General features: G+C 43.4%; 1 protein-coding gene across 1 annotated transcript in view; it reads left to right on the top strand.

The window, feature by feature from the left end:
* Positions 1-17,115, top strand: part of COL13A1 (collagen type XIII alpha 1 chain) — a 90,124-nt gene extending 73,009 nt beyond the window's left edge. The window contains exons 36-44 of the mRNA XM_030486359.1: positions 390-416; positions 2,299-2,379; positions 4,008-4,043; positions 6,578-6,631; positions 6,925-6,978; positions 7,763-7,798; positions 11,948-12,034; positions 15,901-15,939; positions 16,821-17,115. Of these exons, the coding sequence (XP_030342219.1) occupies positions 390-416; positions 2,299-2,379; positions 4,008-4,043; positions 6,578-6,631; positions 6,925-6,978; positions 7,763-7,798; positions 11,948-12,034; positions 15,901-15,939; positions 16,821-16,823 (417 nt within the window). The 3' untranslated portion in view covers positions 16,824-17,115. The remainder of the gene's footprint in view (positions 1-389; positions 417-2,298; positions 2,380-4,007; positions 4,044-6,577; positions 6,632-6,924; positions 6,979-7,762; positions 7,799-11,947; positions 12,035-15,900; positions 15,940-16,820) is intronic.
* The last annotated feature ends 3,877 nt before the right edge of the window (positions 17,116-20,992 follow it).

Below are 20,992 nucleotides of genomic sequence, written 5' to 3' on the forward strand. Positions count from 1 at the left end.
CTTAGTATCACTTTCAAAACCACCCCCCAGGGTAGGTCAGAGCTATGATGGGCTGGGTAGGTTAAGAGAGAAGGTTATGTTAGTCTGAGATGAAAGGGAAGACAGTAGCAAGACGGGATGGATGGGATTAAAGGGATCAACTGCAGAAATGGTCTAAATAGCAAGCCTGGCCCAATGCCAAGTTGTTCTTGGCGAGAGCCTCCTCGTTACCAGATGAGAACAGTACATGAAGTGCCCTTTACACAAATGAAGAGGCCTTCAGGCTAAGCATTTGTGCCCTCACTATGACGGAAAGCAAAAGCTCTATACTGCACACTGAACTGTGATACCTGGATTTTAAAGCACATCCTTAAACATTACTCATATCTTGTCTCTCATCCCAAATACAGGGTCTTCAGGGTCTCCCAGGACCGAAGGTAAGACTGCAAAACATTGCATTCTGAAACTATACTAGGATTATCCCAGCTGCAAGAATTCCCATCAGTAATCACTTCCCAGCTTTCAAATGTTACTTTTCTTCCATCTCGGTAAGAGGACTAGAACTTCTGGAAATTTTTTTGAAGGAAATGGATTAGCAGCTCTCACTTTAAGATCCAGAAAACTGGTGATTCTTTCTAGTTTTCACCCAGAGAAGTGGGAAGTCACTGGCCCTTGGAAATCTTCCCATGAGAACATAGTTGAAATCTTTGCTGAAGAGTGAAGGACTGTACAGCGGGATGAACTGCCTGTCATACAATCCTAAGTAACTGAGCTCTAGATTAAAATTAGCCAAGTTCTATACCCTGTAAATTCTGATGTAAAGCCATTCAAGAACTTCGCTGTTCTTGTTGATGAGAAGCTTTTGCATCTCCATCTAGATGTGTTCACGCTCAGCCTGCACCATTGGTTTGCCTGCTGTAAAATGATACCTAGATGAAAAAATATTTGAGTAGAAATGCTCAAGGAGAGCTGTATTTTGTCTCTGACACTCTTGGAAAAGACTGGAAAATGTGGAAAGTGTCTTAGTTCCTCTGGATATGCTTAGTATTTGGCTACCAGTGCTATTTGGGTGCTAAGGGGGATGGTATATTTATCCTGATGCAGCTTTTCTCCAAGTGTTGGTTACAGGTAGAGTTATCTGTCTTGCTTATCTGTAACTCACTAGCCACTGCTATCAAGTGTCTGGGAGGCTTCCGTAGGATGCAGTTGTCTTTGGGGTATGGGCCAAACAAATGCAGGTGAGTCTGGCACAGCACAGGCTGGATTATAGGCAGAGGAAGTACTGCACCAGTTTCTCCTTGAACAGAGGATCCATCTAGGCTTAATTGACAGGTGCAATGAGATGTCCTGTGTGTGGAAGCTTTCGTCGCATCCCTGCGACCTGTAATAAGTCTTTTTGTATTGAGTTTTTCAGTAGTGGGGAGGAAGAGCATTTATGCAGACATGTCAGAAATAAATAACTCTTCCAGGTATGTGCTTGAGCCAAACAGTGCTGCAGGGCAGTGATGCATGGCTGTATGGAAACTGGAGTGCTGGCAGAGTGAGCCAGCAATGTGGTGTCTTAGAGTTGTAGAAGAGTACAGCAAGTAGGCTTACCGTTTCTGTGCAAACTTGGTTCTTCTAACACTTCTATTTCAAAATGCAACCAAGATGATGTTTTAAAATGTTTTATGAACAGGAATGGGGGAAAAAGCTTTGGGTTGCATTTTGATTTTATGAAAAAAGGAGTTTTTTGTTTAATACTTTATTATATATATTATATATATAGTAATATGTAAAACAAAAACTGCTTTACAGTTTATAATACAGAATTTTACAAATACAGTTGGAAAAGGAATGATGAAATTATTTTTCCCCGAATGTTGAAACTGATGTCTTTGCATTTACAAAAGTCTTTCCAAAAATTATTTCAGTATGATTTTTCTTCAAAGCTTATAGACCCCTGTCATTCACTTCCAACGAACCCACATCTTAAAATGTAAACCCACCCTATCAGATAACTTCTGGTTACTTATTTTTATCTGACACTCCCTGCAGTAGCAGAGAGAGCAACACAGAAGTGAGTTCAGTTCCCTTTTGAGCATCTTTACCCACTGGGCCTGAATCTCCTTGTACTGCATTGGACTTAAAACACGTGCTCACACAGCGGTCATTTGGCTGATACTGGGTTTCTTCAGATTGGGCAGAGAATCAGGCTTAAAGCATTGCCCTGCTGCCTCTTGTATTCTGTCTGTTGCTTTGGCGCTCTCTGAAGGGAGGAATGTTTGCTATATAAGTGGTGTTATGGTGGGTTTATTTTCTGCTCCATCCTTCCTTTAGGGGGAAGCAGGGATTGATGGAATGAAAGGAGAGAAGGGTGCCCAGGGTGAAAAAGGAGACAGAGGGCCACTGGGATTACCCGTAAGTATCCAGGAAGCAAGCAGCACTTTATAAGCCAAACTTATATCAGCTGTAAAAAGATCCCTCAATAGGAGGCACGCGCAGGGATTTGATACGTAAAGTCAAAGAAAAAGTTGAGCTATAAATAACTGTGCCTTTGCTTTTTAAACTAAAAGCCTCAATTTCTGTACAGAACCATCATCTTTTAATCTGTTAAATAGATCAGTGATCACTTTAATTCTTCCTGCTTCTGGCAGGAATTGGAAAAACAAGCAGTAGCTTTGCTGTGGGTTCTTTGCTCTTCAGGCCAACAAGTCAAGACCAGAAACAGAAGTCAAAAAGACATGGAAAAAGAAACACCTTCCCTGCCGTTTGCCACCTGGGCTCAGCTTTGTACAGAAGCTTGGAAGTTCTGAATGCATCCAGCTTCTTCGCTAGCCAGTGCTTTCCTGTCACTTCTGCAATGAAATCAATGCTTTCTCTGACACAGTAGAAGGAAGGTGTCTTCCTTGCTGTATGTGAACTCAGTCACATGAGACTAGTGTTGGTGTGCTGCTTAGCTTAGCAAGTAACAGCAGCTTTAGATACAAACCGGAAGACTCTGAAGCTCTTAGCTCACATCTGCTAAAAGCCTCTTCACCCACTGTCTGAGCCAACAGCTGAAAATGAATTAGTGGTAACTCAGTCCCACCCAGTTGCTCAGCCAGCCCCCAAGTTTTCTCCTCATAAAAAGGGAGAGGGCAGAGCATGCCCTCTCCCTTTGCTGAATGTGCTGCTTGGAAATAAGCACCACAAAGTGCATCTTGTGTACTGTGTGGCTTTGTCGGCCTGTGTTCAATCACCCAGATCCCTTTTCCCTGACATTGGCTGAAATGTGCATGTCTTTGTTTGTGAAATGTTTTCCTCTTTTAATTCTGCTATTTAGCAGTTACCTTCTAGGGCCTGGATGCATGTCTTCTAACTCTAAGCACTCAGATTGAGGCTATCACAAGTGCATTCAGTGTGGTTCCATGCAGAGCCAGTGGGGAGAAAGGCATGCTTTTGGAAGGCTCAAATGCAAAGGATTGTGCCTCTGTGAAACAGTGAGAAGTAAAAACCCATTTCCTATTTTTCCCTGAGAAATGCAAATGGAAACTTCCTGTGTAAACAGTTATTCTCTCAAGTCTGTGTGGTAACAGGACAGGGGAAGGAGCTCCTTGTGACATGCTGAACAGAAGATGCCCCAGCAATTATCCTGACAAGTTTACCAGTGTGGCAGGGAATGTGCTACCTGGTCCTCCTACATCAGTGACCCCCATGAGAAACCAGGGTCCCTTGGGTCTTTACGTAACTCTTCCTGAGCTGCAGAGGGGGGAAGACTGGCTCAGAAGTGTCCTCTTAGAAATGCATTCTTAAGAGGATCTGAAGTTAGTAGGTTACAGGTTGCAAGCTGCAGGTCAACATTATATGTATTCAGTGTTTGTATGTTTTTGTTGGTTTGCTTGTAAGTACCATCACCTGTCCTTGAGATCTTAATTTTTGTTTATTGCAAGCATATGTTTGTCTCAAGTCACTGCTTCACTCACCTTTCCCCTCCCCTCTCCTTTCCCCCTCGCCCTTCTCCCCTCTCCTCTTGCCTTGTTTTTGTTAACCCTTCCCCGTCTGTTCAGGGTGCTTCAGGTTTAGACGGCAGGCCTGGACCACCGGTGAGTTCCATTTCTCCATTACCCTATGTTCCTCCTCCCCAGTATCGTGATTTGTCTCGTCTCTTCCACCAGAGTCTCGTTTATACCAGGAATAACCTTCTTTTCTCCAAAGCAGGCTTGGGAGGGGGGCTAAACTTAGACTGAGAAGTGATGTCACACACTTGTCTTTTTTGACGCTACGAGTCTGCCTGGATCCTGGGATCACAGCCTACTTGTTCCACTTCATCTCAATAACAAAATGAATGAAACATCTGCATGGTTCCATTATGCTCTGTTCTCCTGTCCTCTTTATTGTGGGGGTGGTCTCCATTCTGTCTTTCTCCACAGTAGCCTTGCTTGCCACCTTTTCACACAGTAGCTCTTCAGTTTTGTCTTAGGCATAATAATACCATTGTGTTTTGTCCTGTCAGCAAAAGGCTTTGTGCATTGTTTTCACACACAGCACTTAAGGCTGCATTGCTATGGGTAGCAGGTGTGCTTACAGGTATCTCTCCATTACCTGGTAAGCATCTCGCCACAAGGAGAATTTGCATCCAAAAGACCTTCTGCAAGCAGGACTAGCCCTTCACCTCTTGGCAGCAGAATGCCATGCAACTTCAGCAACTCTGCATATGCATTCCTTAGTCCCACATACCTGGGAGTGCATGGTGGACTGTGTTCTGATCTAGTACAGACATCTGAGGGGTAGTGACACCTAATAGTGGAGTAGGAAGATGCAAGAGTCCCACCTCTTGTTGCTAACTGACGGTGAAATGTGAAGGAAATAAACTTGTGCCTAAGATTTGCAGTCTGTCAAATGCAGAATGAGACGAATAATGCCAACCTGGTTCTGCAAACCATTCTGTTATTCTTGGATAACACCTCTTAAAAAGGGCCAAATATTTTTAATCCCTCTTGGAAGTCACACGTCACCCATGTGCAATCCATTTGGCTATGTAAAAAGAAAATGCAATTTCTCCTCCTCAGAGTAACTGGAAAGAGTTCAGCTGCTCTAACTTCTGAATCTGAATGGCTGCTTATACACCAACTAGTTTTGGGAAATTGTAAATTTAATTTGCAGATGAGATCTTGATGTATTTCATGGCGCTAAATGAACTTAAAATGATGCATATGTGCAGACAATTAAGATTTCCATGATGTGAACTCCTGTGCGTGAACCTGAGGAGTGCCTGATTTTTCTCAATTCCTTCACTATGTTGAAGTTGTGTGCTGCATGAGCTACTTCTTCACTCATATTCTGCAGATCTTAACTTGTCTAAAAAGCTCTCCTGGTCCACAGGAGTCATCTTGCTCACACTGGAGGGGTTACTTTAGTGACTAAGGATTCCAAGCTTACATTAAAACACGCAAGACCTTTTCCTTTAACGCTGTAAGAAAAAGACTTCCCTGTTCCAGAGCTTCCTCCTTTTTTCTTCCTAGAAGGCAGGTAATGGGCCCCAAAAATATCCCTTTACCAAGGCTCTATGAAGGAATTTTAGATCAATACTGAAATGGTTAGCAAAGTTCTTGCCAATCTAAAAGTACGTGATGTAGGGTAAGGAAGGCAAACCCCTACCTATACTATGTAGTTAGGTGGGTGCACTGCACACTGCAAAATTGGAAGCTATACTTTATCTAGAATGCAGAATGTAGTCTGGGAGAGTTGTAAGAGACCCTCCAACAGGGAGTATTCCACAACAAGTTTAAGGAGTCTATATAGAGTTGAAAGTGCCTGAATGTTTTTCTTATCCAGAAGGACTATTGCCTAAGTGCTGTATTACCCATATGAAAGGTAAGCTTTGATTGGGCTGATTTCCCAAAGCCAATGCAATTCTCAGCGGCACTGGGAAGTAAGTTTGGTAGGCTTGTGGCAGGTGGCCCCTGTGTCAAAGGGTTAGCAAAAAGACTGGGTTTTCCTGTTAGCATAATTGAGCGCCTGGTGGAGTGACATAAATGGCAAAAAGGGAACAGAGGGACTGGGACTGAATGATACCCCTCATAGTTTGCATCTGCATATATATGCATCTGCCTTCAGCTCTGCATGTGTCTTTCAACTTGCATGACTGCCTGGCTGCCTTCCACCAAGTAACTAAATTCTTTCATTTTTGTTCAGCTCAACTGACTCTAGGGGGGAAAAGAAGATAAGGAAATAAAGACAAAGAATATTGCTTATTTTGTATCTAAATGTCCTTTATTCTGCTACAGCTTTCAGCCTGGTCTGATACAAACTAGAGAGAAAAAAATACCTCCTGTGGAACTGATAGAAATGCCTGCTGTAACAATTGTCAAGAGATAGCTTCAAAATTAAAAATAAGGCTCTGTAAAATGGTGCTGCTGTGATCTTAACATAGCAGTTCCCATGGTCTTCAAATTGCCTGTTACATCTACTTCAAACCCATCACCACCAATACTGAAAGCTGTAGTGGTGCTAGATGTCTTCCACCACCAGACTGTTCTTCCCAGCTGTGCTTTTTCCTAAAAGAGCAGCAGTGTCTCCTGGCTTTAATGAGGCCCTGGAATAAAAGTGTCCTGTGTTTTCCTTCCTACAACTACAGGGTACTCCAGGACCAATTGGGGTTTCGGGACCAGCAGGACCAAAAGGAGAAAGGGTGAGTTTGCTTCAGAACTGACCTATGCTCTGTAATTTCTTTGAAGACACCACAGGTCTCTGGGATAGAGAACCTCTAGGTTTTTCTAGAGCTGGAACTGCTCATTCCTTGTGCATATCAGAACCTCATCTGGGCTGCTTTGATTTTTGAGTATCTCATCCTTGTGGGGGGTTTAGGTGCTTTCAAATGCATTTCTTTACTTTTCTTCCATAGTGCTGCTGTAGCCATTGCTGTGCTGCCTGTTTGTACCAAATAGGAATGTAACAATTTCTACTCTTTTGTCTCCATTTCAGGGCAGTAAAGGAGATCCTGGAGTTGTAGGACCAATGGGGCCAGCAGGGCTTCCCGTGAGTATGGGAGTAGTAGGAATTTGTTATCTACAGTGCCCATTTCCTTGCTGTGGTTGATAGCTTAAGATGCTGCCGCAATGCAGAATTTGCAATTTCAGTTAGGTTAGGTGTTAAAGAACTAAAGTTGCAAGCTTGTGTATGCTATGGGAGCAACCGAAAGAGCTCGGTAGCCTCAAAGCAGTGATTCAGAATGAGGCAGATGAAGCTGAAGTGAAACTGTTAATTCACCTTGGTGCTCGAACTACCAAAAGAAGCTGCATGGGACTCCCAGGATGTGTATCTTACTCCAAAATGCTGCTTTTGAGCACATCTGCTCCGTTTATCTTTGCAATCTTTGCACAGCTTGGGTGCCTGCCTTCTACCTGTCTGAGAGGGCCCTGTCTTGTCATTGCAGTGACAAAAGCTGCCTTCAGTGGAATTAATTCCACTGTCTGGGATTACTTTCTGCAAAATGGGACTAGTGCCGGAACTCTAGTTTTGTGTAATTGGAGCTGCTTCGTTGTTTAACATGAAAGAGAAAGTTTGCTTCTTTTTTCAGGGACTGCATTCTCTAAACCAGTTGGCTTTTATCTGAAGAACCCATAGAGTAGTAGTAGCAGTGGTATTACAACCTGGATGGTCTAATGGGGGAGAAGAGGAGGTTGTCTGCTGGAAAAGTTGTTATTTTTTTTACCATAGAGCAATTGGTACAAACAGAAAAAACAAACTCCCGGTCACACATTCTTCTTTTTGAGGGGACTACTTGTTTTAAAATATTTCTTTTTGTGTTGATGCATTTCAGGGTTTACAAGGTCTACCCGGTGACAAAGGAATCCGGGTAAGTTACCAGGCAAATTTCTTGTATGTAGTTACTAACATCTTCACACAATAATAGATTGGTTAGCGCCTGAGCAGCCTCTGGTAGCCAGCATGCAATTCTGTCTGCTAGACCTTCATAGAAGTAACTTTACAAACTTGTTTTTAGAAGGCGATATCTGTAGCTCCTGTAATCACCTGGGACATTGCAGTACATCTATCTGAAAGCTATGGGGGAGGGGTTTTCTAACACGCTCATTGTTGTTGTAGCTGTGATCTCACTGAAGCACAGGGCTTCATGTGTAGTAGAGTTAGGCCAACATGGCTTGCTTTAGGAAATGGTGCTTATCTATTTACTGATGTGTGTAGGGATTCCCATGAGAATTAACTGAGGCAAAGCCATCACATCTTACTGTGTTATTTTGAAATTCCCCCTGAAGCATGAAAAAGAAGGTTGCCCTCTAGCAAATGATCCTCCAGAGAATCTGGAAGATGGAAATTTGGAAAAGATTAATTAAATTTGCCTACATTAAAGAATCAGACATGAAGTATCCTCAGGCATTGTCCTGAATGGGTGTGATGGTGAAGAGTTGGGTCAAAACCAATAATGTGAATGGCTGCTTTTCTGTCATACCACCTGTGTTACAGAAAAATACACACTTCTAAAAAGTGCATATTGAGGAACTCCTAGCTTTTTCATCAGGTTTCCCCAAGGAACTTTTTGCCTGTTAAGGCTCTGAATCTTTTTGATAAAAAACATTTAAAGCTATCGTTGAATATAATTTATATTTAGAAATATAAATGACTTCTGGATTAGAGTCTTTGTAAGATTACAATTGTATAAATATGTCAAGCAGCGCAGTGTAGCACACACGTATATCTTTATGCATGTAGTCACATACACATGCACCTTCTCTTCATAAGAATCTGATATCACCTAAGTTTATCTGAAAATGTAAAGTTTCATAGTGCATGTGCCCGTGCAATGATTTCGTTATATGAATTTGCTTTTGATACATAGTGGGTGTTCTTTGTCCTTTATCTGCAATGTATTTCTGATCTGAATCTGCACAGAATGGGCAATTTTGGAAAGCAATAGCCAATTGGCATCTTAAACTAGGGGAGAAAGATCCAAGTTTCATGGGAGCTCTGAAGTTCTCCTCTTTTTTAATCATTGCGTTTCTGGCTTTGCTTCTTAACTTCCTCTTCACTAAGATGCATTTGTTTTGTTTGTGTGGCTTCTAAACAAAAAATAACTTTAACAGAACTCCTAGACTTTTTCAGTTGGTTTTTAAACTGGGTATCTTATTTATTAGCTGTAGATAGGATTTCTTTGACCTCTCACATAAAAGCAAATGAAAATTTGGAGAAACTGCATCTCCTTGTAGAGGATGCGTGGGAAAGCATGAGTAGACAGCTTTGCTGGCCCCTTGAAGCACGCATGCACTTTGCCGCACTGCAACAAATATTTTAAAACAAAAAAATGTGAGAAACTTGAAACTGTAAATAGGCAAGTGCAATATCTTTGCAGGTGGATCCTAGAAAATACCACTTTTCCCACTTAGTCTTTGAACAGGAGCTTCCCCTCACTCCTGCCCCTCTTCAAAAATTGTGAACAGGCTACTGCTAGTTACAGGAGTTAAACAGCAGTTTTGGTGAGTCCCCGTTATACAGCTGTTTTTCAACATACCACCATCCCTTTGAAGTCATTAGAGACATCTGATAAGTACCGTTTAGCAGAACTGGACACAGTGCCAGTTCCCCAGGATTGCAGTCCTGTATCCCCAGTTGAGCGCCAGGTCTCCCCTACAGTGGGACACATGGCTTTTGCATTGGAACCTCCTCAAGAGCATGGGGCAGTCTCTCCCAAATGCTGGCAAACTATGGTGGCAATTCAGCCACTGCTGGCCTGTTCCACAGCGGGTTAGGATACAACACTGACCTCTTTGGAAGTTGGAGATGTGTTCATCTGCAATGCCTCTCTTTCTTTTAGACAGTAGCAGTATGCATAGCACTTTAATCTGAAGATTTCCAGTGTTGAGCACGTTAAAAATGAGGATCCACTTTGTTAAGCTCCCAAATAGTTTGCCAAAATCCTCTGTGTTACTTTAGGCAGAGCAGTGGTTTTTAAATCCCAGAAATGCTCCTGCTGCCCTTTGTTTAGAGTGGAAGATGAGCATAGCTGTGCCTGGGGACAGGCAGAGAGAGTATCATGGCACTAGGCAGCAATGGGAGCAGACAGCCTTTCATGTAACCCAGCTGAAAAAGTGTAAACCCTGAACTTGTGCTATCAAGCTGATATCTTCACTGTTATTTTAATGCCTGTGTTTTTTTCTTGTGTGTATGTGCGTCTTCCTCGCTCCTACAGGTCCACCTTTGTCCCCTTTATCCCTTCCTCCTCTTCCGCCATTCTTCCTGGTTCCTTCCTCCTTCCTGCAGAGCAACCCATGCCACATTTTCCTGGATTATCCTCTGTGTTCCAGTGCTTGGTTCTGGGTGACTTCTCCTCATTGCCTCTCCTCTCCCATCCATTCTTCTTGCCAGCTTTGGGTTTAACACTTTTATTTTTTTGAAGAAGAAACAGCAACCTGTGCTGTCTGATTTTTATCCCTTAATTGCTTTAACCCTCCCCACAAGGACCCTAAATTCAGTTCCCTGTGCAGCAGCCCCTTCCCGTTTTATGCTCAGCAGCTTTGATAATTTCTTCTGTTATATGGAAAGATGTGGTATAGATTAAATTTGGTATAGATATAACTGACAAATACCCACACAACACCCTGTCTTGGCTGACCTGCTGCAGATGGGCTGTATCCTCCCTTGGTGAGGAGGGGCAACAGGGCATCTGGGCATTCCCTCAGTCCCTTTTGTGGCTGGCTTTCATTGCCCTAATGCTGCCCCTCCACAAGAGAGCAAGCCTCCTCTTTGGCTATGATTCTTTAATTTGTTTCCTCCCTGTCCTGGCTCTGGTGTAACTCAGCCTGGAGCCTGTGGAGAAATTGTGATATCAAACCATTGAAAGAATAACACCTTCCTGGGGGTATGTCTCTGCTGCCAAAAAGGGAGCCAGGGACCAGTTGCTGCCCTGTGGCTGTGGAGCTTAGGACTAGTCCCCTGTCTAACAGGTTTTCTGGGGGGAGCACTATTCAGAGCAACCCAAAGGTCAACCAGGCTGTGCAGACTGTGAGGACTGAGTACTTCCTTCCTTCATTCTCTGGCTCTTTTTTTATTTAGCAATGTTGATGCATCCCAGTGCACAAACCACTGTAAGACTCAGGCAAGCACACTCATTCAAGTTAAAGCTTTGCTGCTCTGGATACAGAAGTAATTTTAAATCTTAAACAAGCAAACTAAAATCCCCAACCCTCTTCCCCCTCCCCCCCAAAAAAACCCCAAAAAACCCCAACCCCAAAACAAGACACAAACCACACCAACTTTTAAGGAAGAACTAGCAACCCCTGGTGGCAAAGAGTTTAACTAAACAGTTTAAGGGAAAGCTGCTAAAAATACTCGCACGAGTGAGACTTTAAGAATGAGAATTCAGAGTGGCAAGAAAAGTACAGTCAACACAGGCCATCTGTGCCAGCAGTGCCTTCCTACTGCAGCAGGAGAGCCTGCCTGGCATCTGCTGCAGGTCTTCTTGTCTGAGGCACTAGGCAGAGCACCTGTGGCATTGGAGGGACCCTCCCAGCCAGCTGGAGACTGAGATGAGGTGGCACACTGCTGGCCAGGAGTCTTTTCCCAGCCTGTATGCCTAGGGTCAGCCAGTTCTCTGAAAGTGTCTCTCTCTCTGAATGTATACTGTACTAAACGTATAGGCAGCCCAGAGAAGTAGTCTCATAATGACGGTACTGATGAAGGCAAGTTGTGCTCCCCTGGCTGACTATAGGCCTGTTCCTAAAGTTCAGAGGCACTTGTAATCCCTTTGATGCAGAGCCCTTATGGTCTATCAGTGTGGGCTTTTAGCAATGGCCAATGTGTTTATGCAGCTAAGTAACAGTTGGTAGCTCCATACGTTGTTTTTCACTTAACATCTCAAAGGGACATTTCTCTTCTTTTAAAATGTTTTCTACATGTTTATCTTTTTTTAAACTATCACTGACATTTGTTTGAAATGGATGATCCTAAAGCTTTTATGTATTCTTTTTTTCTTGGACCAAACTATTATTTACAGGGGGAGAGGGGCAAGAAAGGCTCTAGAGGGTCTAAAGGGGATAAGGGAGACCAAGGAGCGCCTGGATTAGATGCACCCTGTCCGTTGGTATGTTCTGTTTCATCAAATGTATTGTTTTAAGATTCGTTGATAGGGAAGAAAGAAGGAAATCATAACATAAATAATGGTCTTGCAAAAAGTACAACACTTGGATAAGGCCCAGCTTGGTTCCCACTGCAGTCTATGGCAGAGCTGCTTTCTTGAGGGGAAACCACTGATCCTTTGGGCAATCAGGCTGTTGAGTGACCATAGTTATATTCCTTCGTCTTCCGGAGCTCACAAAGCTTTGGGGTACATGGGGGTGTCCCATGTGTGTGCTGGGAGCCCAGGGCTTTCTCCTTTGCGGATAGAGCCCTGTGTCTCCTTTGCTGGCTCTTCTCTGGAGATGTTTCATGTCATCATGTCTATGTAATGGCAAAACCTGAATGCTGTTTTTCTTGCCTTGGAATAATGGCCAGCTGATGTGATCGCCTGGGAGCAATACAGGGCACTCGAGCTGCATTACCCAGAGGGAGAACAAATATCAGTTATTTTAAATGGGATATGTTTCTGTCAAAATATATTGTCTATAAATCTAGACAAATTAATAAATATAAGAATATGTATACATTTTCATCTAAACTCATATGCTGCAGCAAACACTGCCAAAAATCTGTAGTACTGCCGTAAATCGCAGGAGTACTTGTGGATCATGCATCTAGAAATCCAGCTGCTGAGTTTCCTAGTGAGGATGGATGATTTCAGAATGGGGGAAACACCATTCCCATCCTCTCAGATGTAACTCAGAGAAGTATCTCTTGACTTGTAAATTACAGAAAAACAGAAAGGAATCTGCTACTACTGGTTACACAAACAAAACTAAAACTGCAAACATGGGCCATCTGTGTTACGGGTATGCAGCAGAGTGCCCTGGGGGACTCAACCTCTCCTCCCATGACGTGGAGGTGACCGGCATTAACTGAAATAACGATAGTGGTTGATTTCATAAACAGGGTCTCCGAGGTTTTAAAGGCGAGAAGGGTGAGCCGGGGTTACCTGGGCTGGACGGCCTGGATGCCCCATGCCCATTGGTATGGTGTACCTTCCCTTTCCTACATGCCTGTTTGCTTTTTGTATCTTGGTTGTCATTTTTTAATACCTCTGAATAGGTGCATGCCATCGAAACACCTGGCAATTCCTTCCTTACCTATCCCCACCCAAACTTCATCACGCTGCTGTTGTCAGAAACAGCCCCTTCCCTTCGTGCTGTGATTCACAGCTGCTGTCAGCATTACCCTGTGGCATGAGGAAAAATGTAGTGGGAATGTGAATTTATTTACAACCGCTTCACTTCTTTCTTTGCCTTCACTTTGACATCTTTCAGTAGACTAACATACAAAGAACCGCCTCTGCACTGGCTCGGCTTTCTAGCAAGGAGCTGCCATGCTCATGTCCTTCATTAACTCTATTTTTAAGTGCTTGTATGTGGCTAGCACAGCCTGACACTGCTCGGTATTATCTCAGTCAGCACGTGCGTTAAAGTGACTGAAAAAAGAGTTATCCTCTTAAACGTATTAACTGGATACTTATCTCCCTTGATTCCTGCTAGATAATTCCTATTTGTGACTCTTCCCGGAAGTCCAAATGGTCCCATAGCATCCAAGAAACTTGATTTTGGAATTACCTGTTTCCACAATACATTAGAAATTGTGCTACCGTGCCCTTCGGGCCCTTGTTTGGCATGGCTGCGTTTGCTTGAGGATGGCCATTCCAAGTTTTATGCTCACTTAAAAGTGTTTGATGCCATTTACAAGGGATGGGATATCAGTTAGTTCAACTAGCTGGAAAAATGCGTCCCAGAGGAAAAAAGCCACATTCAGTTTGGAAAGTTTTCTTATTTTCCTAAAGAAACTACCCCTGAAATTGTCATTAAAAGTCTCTGTTGTTTGACCTTTGTGAAGAGTTAACATTAGTCTTCCTTCCAGCATTCCATCCCTTTGGGGACTGCTGTTGTCTCTTTGGTAGACTGCCTTTCTCTTTATGTCTCCGCTCTCAGTTAGGATTCACCCCACATGGCCATATTAGAACGTACACTTCTTTTCATACCTATTTTTGTTAGTGGATACTTGACTAAAAAATCTGGTGAGATAGAGATGCCATTGGTTTTTTTATATATAGTGTTCTGGCATGCACGCTAGCTTGGGAACATGAATAAGCATGGGTTTTAATCTAACATGGTTAAAAGCTTAGCATCCAGCTGACACATCCACGTGTGTAACTTATGGAGGCTATGAACTAATGCTTTACACATCTGAGATACGTGGAAAGACATACTTGGTGCTAATAAGCATGTCGCATTTCCATTCTTGGCAAATTCGCCTGCAACAAACACTTCCTTGTGACCCTGGTCTTCCTTTGATCCTTAAGCTGTAACTCCCTGGCCTCCCATTCCTTCATACACCTAACTTCCCATCTCCTCCTGCAATGCACTACACCAGTCATTCCTACCAGCACCAGAGTACCAATGGGAAAGCCACAATTTACCCATAATTCAGTGTTTCCATGGGGGGGGTGTGAGGGAAGAAGTAGCACAAGGAGATCACAGTCCAGAAAATGCATTTGAAAAGCAGTATGATTGTAGCATCATGGCAACAGTCAGTTCATCAGTCCTTGAAAGTGCATCTCCTTTAAATAGTTTATTTCTTGATATAGTACTGTGCATTTGCTTTTCTGCTGGGTGTTTTTTCCCCTCTCCCCTTCACAAATGAGACAATACGCACTGCAGATCTCTCACACAGTATTTTAAGAAGTGAGAACTAAGTTGTTTGAATAAAGAAATGTGCCTGCATTGTGCGCTGTACAATTTCACTCCCTGCTCCTTAGTTTTCCTGGTGAAGAGCAATAGCCCACGAATCTGACGCTCACACAGAGCAGAATTTTTGGACTTCTCATGTCAGAGGTGTATCTCCTTACATCTGACTTTATCTCCTGCTCAAAAGCAGGAGATTAAGCATCATTGACATAATTCCTTGTTTTCTCATGTCAATTAGAGCTTCACTGAGATGAAATTAATGGCAGTAATTCACAAAAGCATTTCCCAACAAAATAGTCTCAGTCTTCTAGTAGCACAGCCCTTAAAGTATCCAACCCTCTTCAACATTAAAATAAAAATAAACCAATCACATCCCCACTTTGGGATGTGTAGTCCAAGACTTCAGGGTTGCAGAAGTGCCAGTGGAGTTTTGTAGAAATCTCACTGACTTGGTTGAGGCAAAAGCCGCCTCTCAGGGAATCAGCTGAGACATCCTCAGCCAGCACACGATCTGTCCTGCCGCTTGCCTTCCTAATTTCCCTGGAGCAAGATCTTCCCAGAGGCAAGAGGGGGTAGCTGGGCAATCTCTCCCATGATAAAGCAAACCCTTTAACAGACAGGGCAGAAAGGAAATGGAATTTTCCTCTAGACCCTCCTTGGGACCCAAGGTTAGTGCTGCCTGTTTGCTATAACCTCAGCATTACTGAGTCAAGCCTGATGACACAGATCAGCCATCTCGCGCTTTCGACTGCCAGCTTCCTGCAGTATTTTTCTAGCTGAATGGGACCTCCTGTGTTCCCCCCTACCCTCAGGGAAGCCTAGAAAAATACCTTCCTCAGTGAAGAACGAGAACAAGCCTACAGACCTCATGTACATAAGTCCTTGTGTCACCCACAGGCAACCCCCCTCTTCAGCCCCAGCCCTTGCTTCAAGCTACACTGGTTACATTAGCCAGAAGTCCAGGTCACTCCAGAGGGATGAGGAATATCTTTCAGGCTATTCCTCCAGCCCTGGTGCAGACTGTTTGTTGCAGCTGTAATAGTTAACCCATGCCTTCTTTCCTCAATCTCAGTGCTATTTTCTGTGTCCTAAACTGCTATTTCATCCTTTTTTTTTTTTGCAGGGCGAAGATGGCCTTCCAGTTCAAGGCTGCTGGAATAAGGTAAATCCTGGAAATGTTGTGGCTGTGCTGAGGTGGCAGTGCTGCAGGTCCTGCTGATGTTTTTCAATGAGCCTGCCTAAGATCAAAAGAGGCACGGAGCCATGCATGAGATTTCCAGGACCATACCCCTGAAAGCAACAAGAAAAACTTTTCCGTGTTTCTATATTGCAGTTTAGCTTTATGAGCTAAAAAAGAGAGAATTATATTTGCAGCCTTTAAGCTGCCTGGCCTTGAAGTGCTCCAATACTTGCAAAAAGATTAGGTTTCTGCCTAGTCTACTCTATTACCAGAAGGTGGGAGCTGGCATACCCCAGGTAACCTGGGTGCTGTGGGAGGCTGGTAGGAGCAGGGCAGAAGTTCACACTTGCTTTCAGCAGAGCCCCCATGGGGCTTTCAGCACCAGACCTCCCTGAGCTCGTGCTGAGGGGTGTCCTGGCAGCTGGGCTGCAGTGCAGGACTTGGGGCTGCTCAGCTTGATTCTGGGCTAGTGCTGAGGGGGCTGTGTGTAATACCTGTCCCCTCCACTCTCCCTTTGTTTCTGATGGTTCAGCTGCCTCAAGAGTCCCCATCTGAGGTTCTCATAGGCCACTCTGCCACTCCTCAGGGTCTAGCCCACCTTCAGTACCTGCTGTGTGCATTAATGCCAAAACTCAAGCCACAGTGGTAGGAAGAAAGTGAAGGTAGACAGTCGGTCCGGATTGAACCTCCCTTCCTCACTGCCCAGGCCAGTGAAAAGGATTTCTGCTGAGATCCAGCAGCATTTATTTTCCTCCTGGAGACCCCGGAGCCAGCTTCCCTAACCATGTCCTTCCCCCTGCTGAGCTGTCACTAACAGTTGCTGGTGAATTGTCACTAACACTCATTTATATTTTCTTTTGCAGTGATGATTCTAACCCTGGACTGGCCTGTGTGTGTTACTGTACATAGAATATTTATTTTTATACAGTGTTCTTCTCTGACATGCCAAAAGTTATGCATTTTTACAGATTATCAAAAAGCTGCATATTTTTTGTACAGAAAATACTAGATCTCTCTTCTTCCCCATTTTGTCAGTTCTCTGTATAATTCTATGTCTGCTTTATGCTTGTTTTGTCATGGAGTACAGCTGTAATATTTCATGATATTTGTGCACACATGATGAATATAGGAACTTAATAAATTATTGCATTAAAAGTGCCCGAAGGAACTGCCCTGTATAGATTTAAAGGTCATTTTCATTTTCCAAGCTGGAATCATTCATGAATATTTCAAAATATTATGTATTTTTTATTAAAGCAAAATATTAACAGTTTTGTTGTGACTAAACTAAGGTATTGCTGAAAACCTCACAGTAGCCACTCTACACTGGGAATGTAGAGATTCCATGATTAATAACTAGCAAACAAGGACTGTTTCTTGATTAGATTCAGAGTACCAAGCGCAACCCCCTGCCAGCTCCTCTAGAGGCTGCTCCTTGGGCATGCAGGAACAGTAGTAACACCTTCTCCAGGAGCTGTGGAGTTAGCTTGTACAAAGAGAATCTCTTAGTCTCTTGCCTCTGGCTAAAATGGAGCACTTCCCATGAGCAGGAATAACTCTCAGGACAACAAGCCCTGGTTGGCAAGAAATTCTAAAATCTTTCTAAATTGCAGGCCTGCAAGTAGCTGAATTAAAGCCTTGTTTAAAATTAAGCATATGGCAGAATACCTCGATGATATCCTAATGAATGTTTATTGGAGAAATCAATCCACATGGCTTTTTTTAAATGTTAACAAAAGGTTGCATGCAGATTTGCAGTGTCATTAATAATTTGCATCTGTACATCTTAATTATCCTTCCTGACCTACCTTTGTTAATGCCTCAAGTCTGAACTACCCATCAAGAAAAACTATACTACTCGACCAAAATGAACATCACATAATTTTCTTAGAAAATAAGCAAAGAAGTGGAAGTCTAAATCTATTCCCTGAAACATTTCCCCTTTCCTTGGCCCTTCAGGTAAGGGGGAAAGACAGTTTGCAACCAAGAAGTTTCTGGGGATAGACAGAAGCTGTCAGTATTTGAAGATCCCTGCAGAGATCAATTACCCACAATTAATTGATTTGATTAATTGATTGAATTAATGCAGTAATTCGTTAGTTAGACTGATCCACTGAGGTCCTGCTCTTGATGCAGCCACTACAAAAGGAGTTGAGCGCACTCTCCCACAGCATCACCATATAGCTTTTACCACCAGAGTTCCTGCGGTGCTGTATACAGGGATCACAGGCTGTGCTCACAACGGCTTCCCTTGGCTGCAGCTGTGCCAGCTGAAGTGGTCACCTTCCTCCTGCACTCAGCTATTCATCTGTTTACAAAGTATTATTTTTTTCCAACTGATTCCATGCAGCCTTTTAGCACCACCAGAGTATGATAGAGTGAGGGATGGGCTTCTCTTGTTGGCAGAGGAAAAGGCCTGCCAAGAACTGCCCGCGGAACCAAGTCCAGCCCCTGACTGTTGCAATCCATTTGTCACTTTGCCCTTTCAGAAATTCCTTGGACCTTATCTAAACACCAGTGAGGTTTCTACCACCCTGTGTCTCCAGCCTCCTCTTCCCACAGGCTGCTCCTGACTAGGATTGCCCTCGCAGTTAGGAAACTCCTTGCAACTTTCAACCTAAACTAATTCATGATATTTACAACCATTTCTTCTCATGCCAGCATTGTCCTTTGGATGAAACTTTTCCATGCATGATGGTCTCATGAGATGCTTGGGGTAGTTGAAATGGCAAAGAAAGAAAATGAATTGTAGAGCAGTGAGGGATTCTTGTTTGGTTTCTCAGTAATGTATCTCTTTAATGTAAGACCCAGCTCCCTGTTATAAGTCTTTGCAGCTGTGAAGCTAATTGGAACAGCGCTTCTTTAAATGAATGCCACACAACTCTGATGTTTTAATTGCACACCTGTTAACTACAAGACAGTAAAGACCCAAACAGGTATACTGGTAGTGTCTTGGTTTTGGAAGATTATAGTAGTAGCAGCAGCAGTGATTTTTCTACTCTAGCCTTGTAGCGCTCAGCCCACAAGGTAGGTGGTTTGGATGCTCCAGCTCCTTCTAAAAATGCTGGCTATCTTTAATCCTCAAAAATTTACAGCTTCCTAGCAGAACCTGCCAGTGCTTCCTGTTCCCTTTGGTATTGGTAGTGTATTTTTGGTTTGTAACTTGTGATTGCACTGCATGGATTTGCCTTTGCTTGGGTTTCCCTGATCTAAAAGCAAACATTGTACATCTGTTATGTTGTCTTGACACTGCTACTGAAAGGTAAAGGAGTCTTAAGATGATATTGTATCTGGTTTATTTCTTGGGCTGGTTTTCGGCTGGTATATTGGTGAGAAAGCTTTTACCTGAGGCACAGGGGACCTTGAAATGCAATTGCCAGAACTCTTGAAAGTGCCTGAGTTGTGTCAGCAAAGAGGCAGGGAAGGAGGGATAGGTTGAGCAAAAGAAGTTTGATTTTTCTGTACTTCTATTGCCCCAGTGTAATTCTTCTGTTACCAGTGGAGATGCTCCAAACTTACAAGCCACAAGAGGTTTTGGTGCCACAGCTTCTATAGCACTCAGCTACTTTCTGTCAGCAAAACACAGACACATGCACAGAGTGTCAACACATCCTTTATGCATTTTTTCTTCTTAATTATCTCGGATCATTCTGTCCATATCCATAAGCCATTGGTTTGGCTTCAAATTAGCTGCTGGACTCTAAAAGTGCTTTATGTGGGCAGCAGAATCCATGACCTTCTGAGGCTTCTTTAATGCTTCCTCTGGCACAGCCTGAAAAAGCTGAACTTAATTCAGCAAAAAGCATTTTTAGACCTTTCTGAAAAAGATAGTTTGGAGGAGAGTCTTCTGACTTGAAAAATTGTTTCATTTTTACTTTCCTTTGAAAACCAGCAGCTCCTTTTCCATCTTGGCAAAAGGAATTGTTAGGCTCCAGCTGTGAAGAAAACTCGGCTCTTGGAGCTAATTCTCAAGGGCGCTGAGGCAGCTGATTCACATGGGTTTCTTTAGGAAGCAGGTACCTAAGTAGGAGTTGTACATCAAAATGCTTCTGTGAAGTCAGCCTGTGACACTAAATGCTGACAGGCCCTGCCTAGCATGTATGGGTATTTCATCAATCCCACAGTGCCTCTCTAAGTTTTGCCTCTGCTGGGCATTGGGCTGTGTCTCACACAGGCGACTACCAAGAAAACACAGCACGTCAGGCAGTGTATGCACAGGGAGAGGGAAGGGACCTGAGATTATTTGCAGCAGTTGTATAAAAGGTGAAAGATAACTGATCTAGTGCTGGGGAAAATGTATGTGTAAGATACCTGCTCACCTACCATAAAGGTCAGAAAATGGTGACAAATATTCCCTGTGGCTGCTGCAGACTACAGCATGGTTTGTTTTCACTGTATTCAATAACCATTTCAGATGGCTCTTCCTGCAGCCCCTGATATCAGTATGATCTCATTGGCCACTGATGATAAACCAGAGGTTGCAAATCAGTGAAATTTCACTGATCAGCTGCTCTTCCTAAAAATAAGCGCTTTGCATTTCAAGAACCTGGATGGTAGAAGCTGGGCTTGCACCATCCTGACTGTGACAGTTCAGTTTCACGATCCAGCTCTACTAAAACCTGTAACTGGGTTGCTGTCACTGATGATTATTACTGTTAATTTTGCCTGGCTGTTTTCATGTGAAACCATTTGTCTGCCACTTCAAGGGTCAAACTCCTTGGCTGATAGCTAAAAAGTGAGACAAGTCTGAGGGTGGAGAAGCTTGGGAAATGACAGCACAATGGAAGGAGAAGAAGGACCTTCCTGAAGATTTGCTGGAGATGTTTTGCAAGTTCCCTCCCTGGAGCTTGGAAAGAGTTCTTCAACTGCACACCAGTTCATCTGGCACAGAATCTGTGCCAGATGCTGCCTGCTGGGGCTGCAGGAGCTCAGCGTGCCAACGCTTTCTGTTTTGCTTTCTGTATTCTCCCAGAGGCCAGAGGCAGGGTTTGAAAATGACACCATTCATATTCCTTTTCTTTGGTCATTTTCACTT

This window comes from Strigops habroptila, chromosome 5 (assembly GCF_004027225.2).
Source record: "Strigops habroptila isolate Jane chromosome 5, bStrHab1.2.pri, whole genome shotgun sequence".
NCBI classification, from domain to species: Eukaryota; Metazoa; Chordata; class Aves; order Psittaciformes; family Psittacidae; genus Strigops; species Strigops habroptila.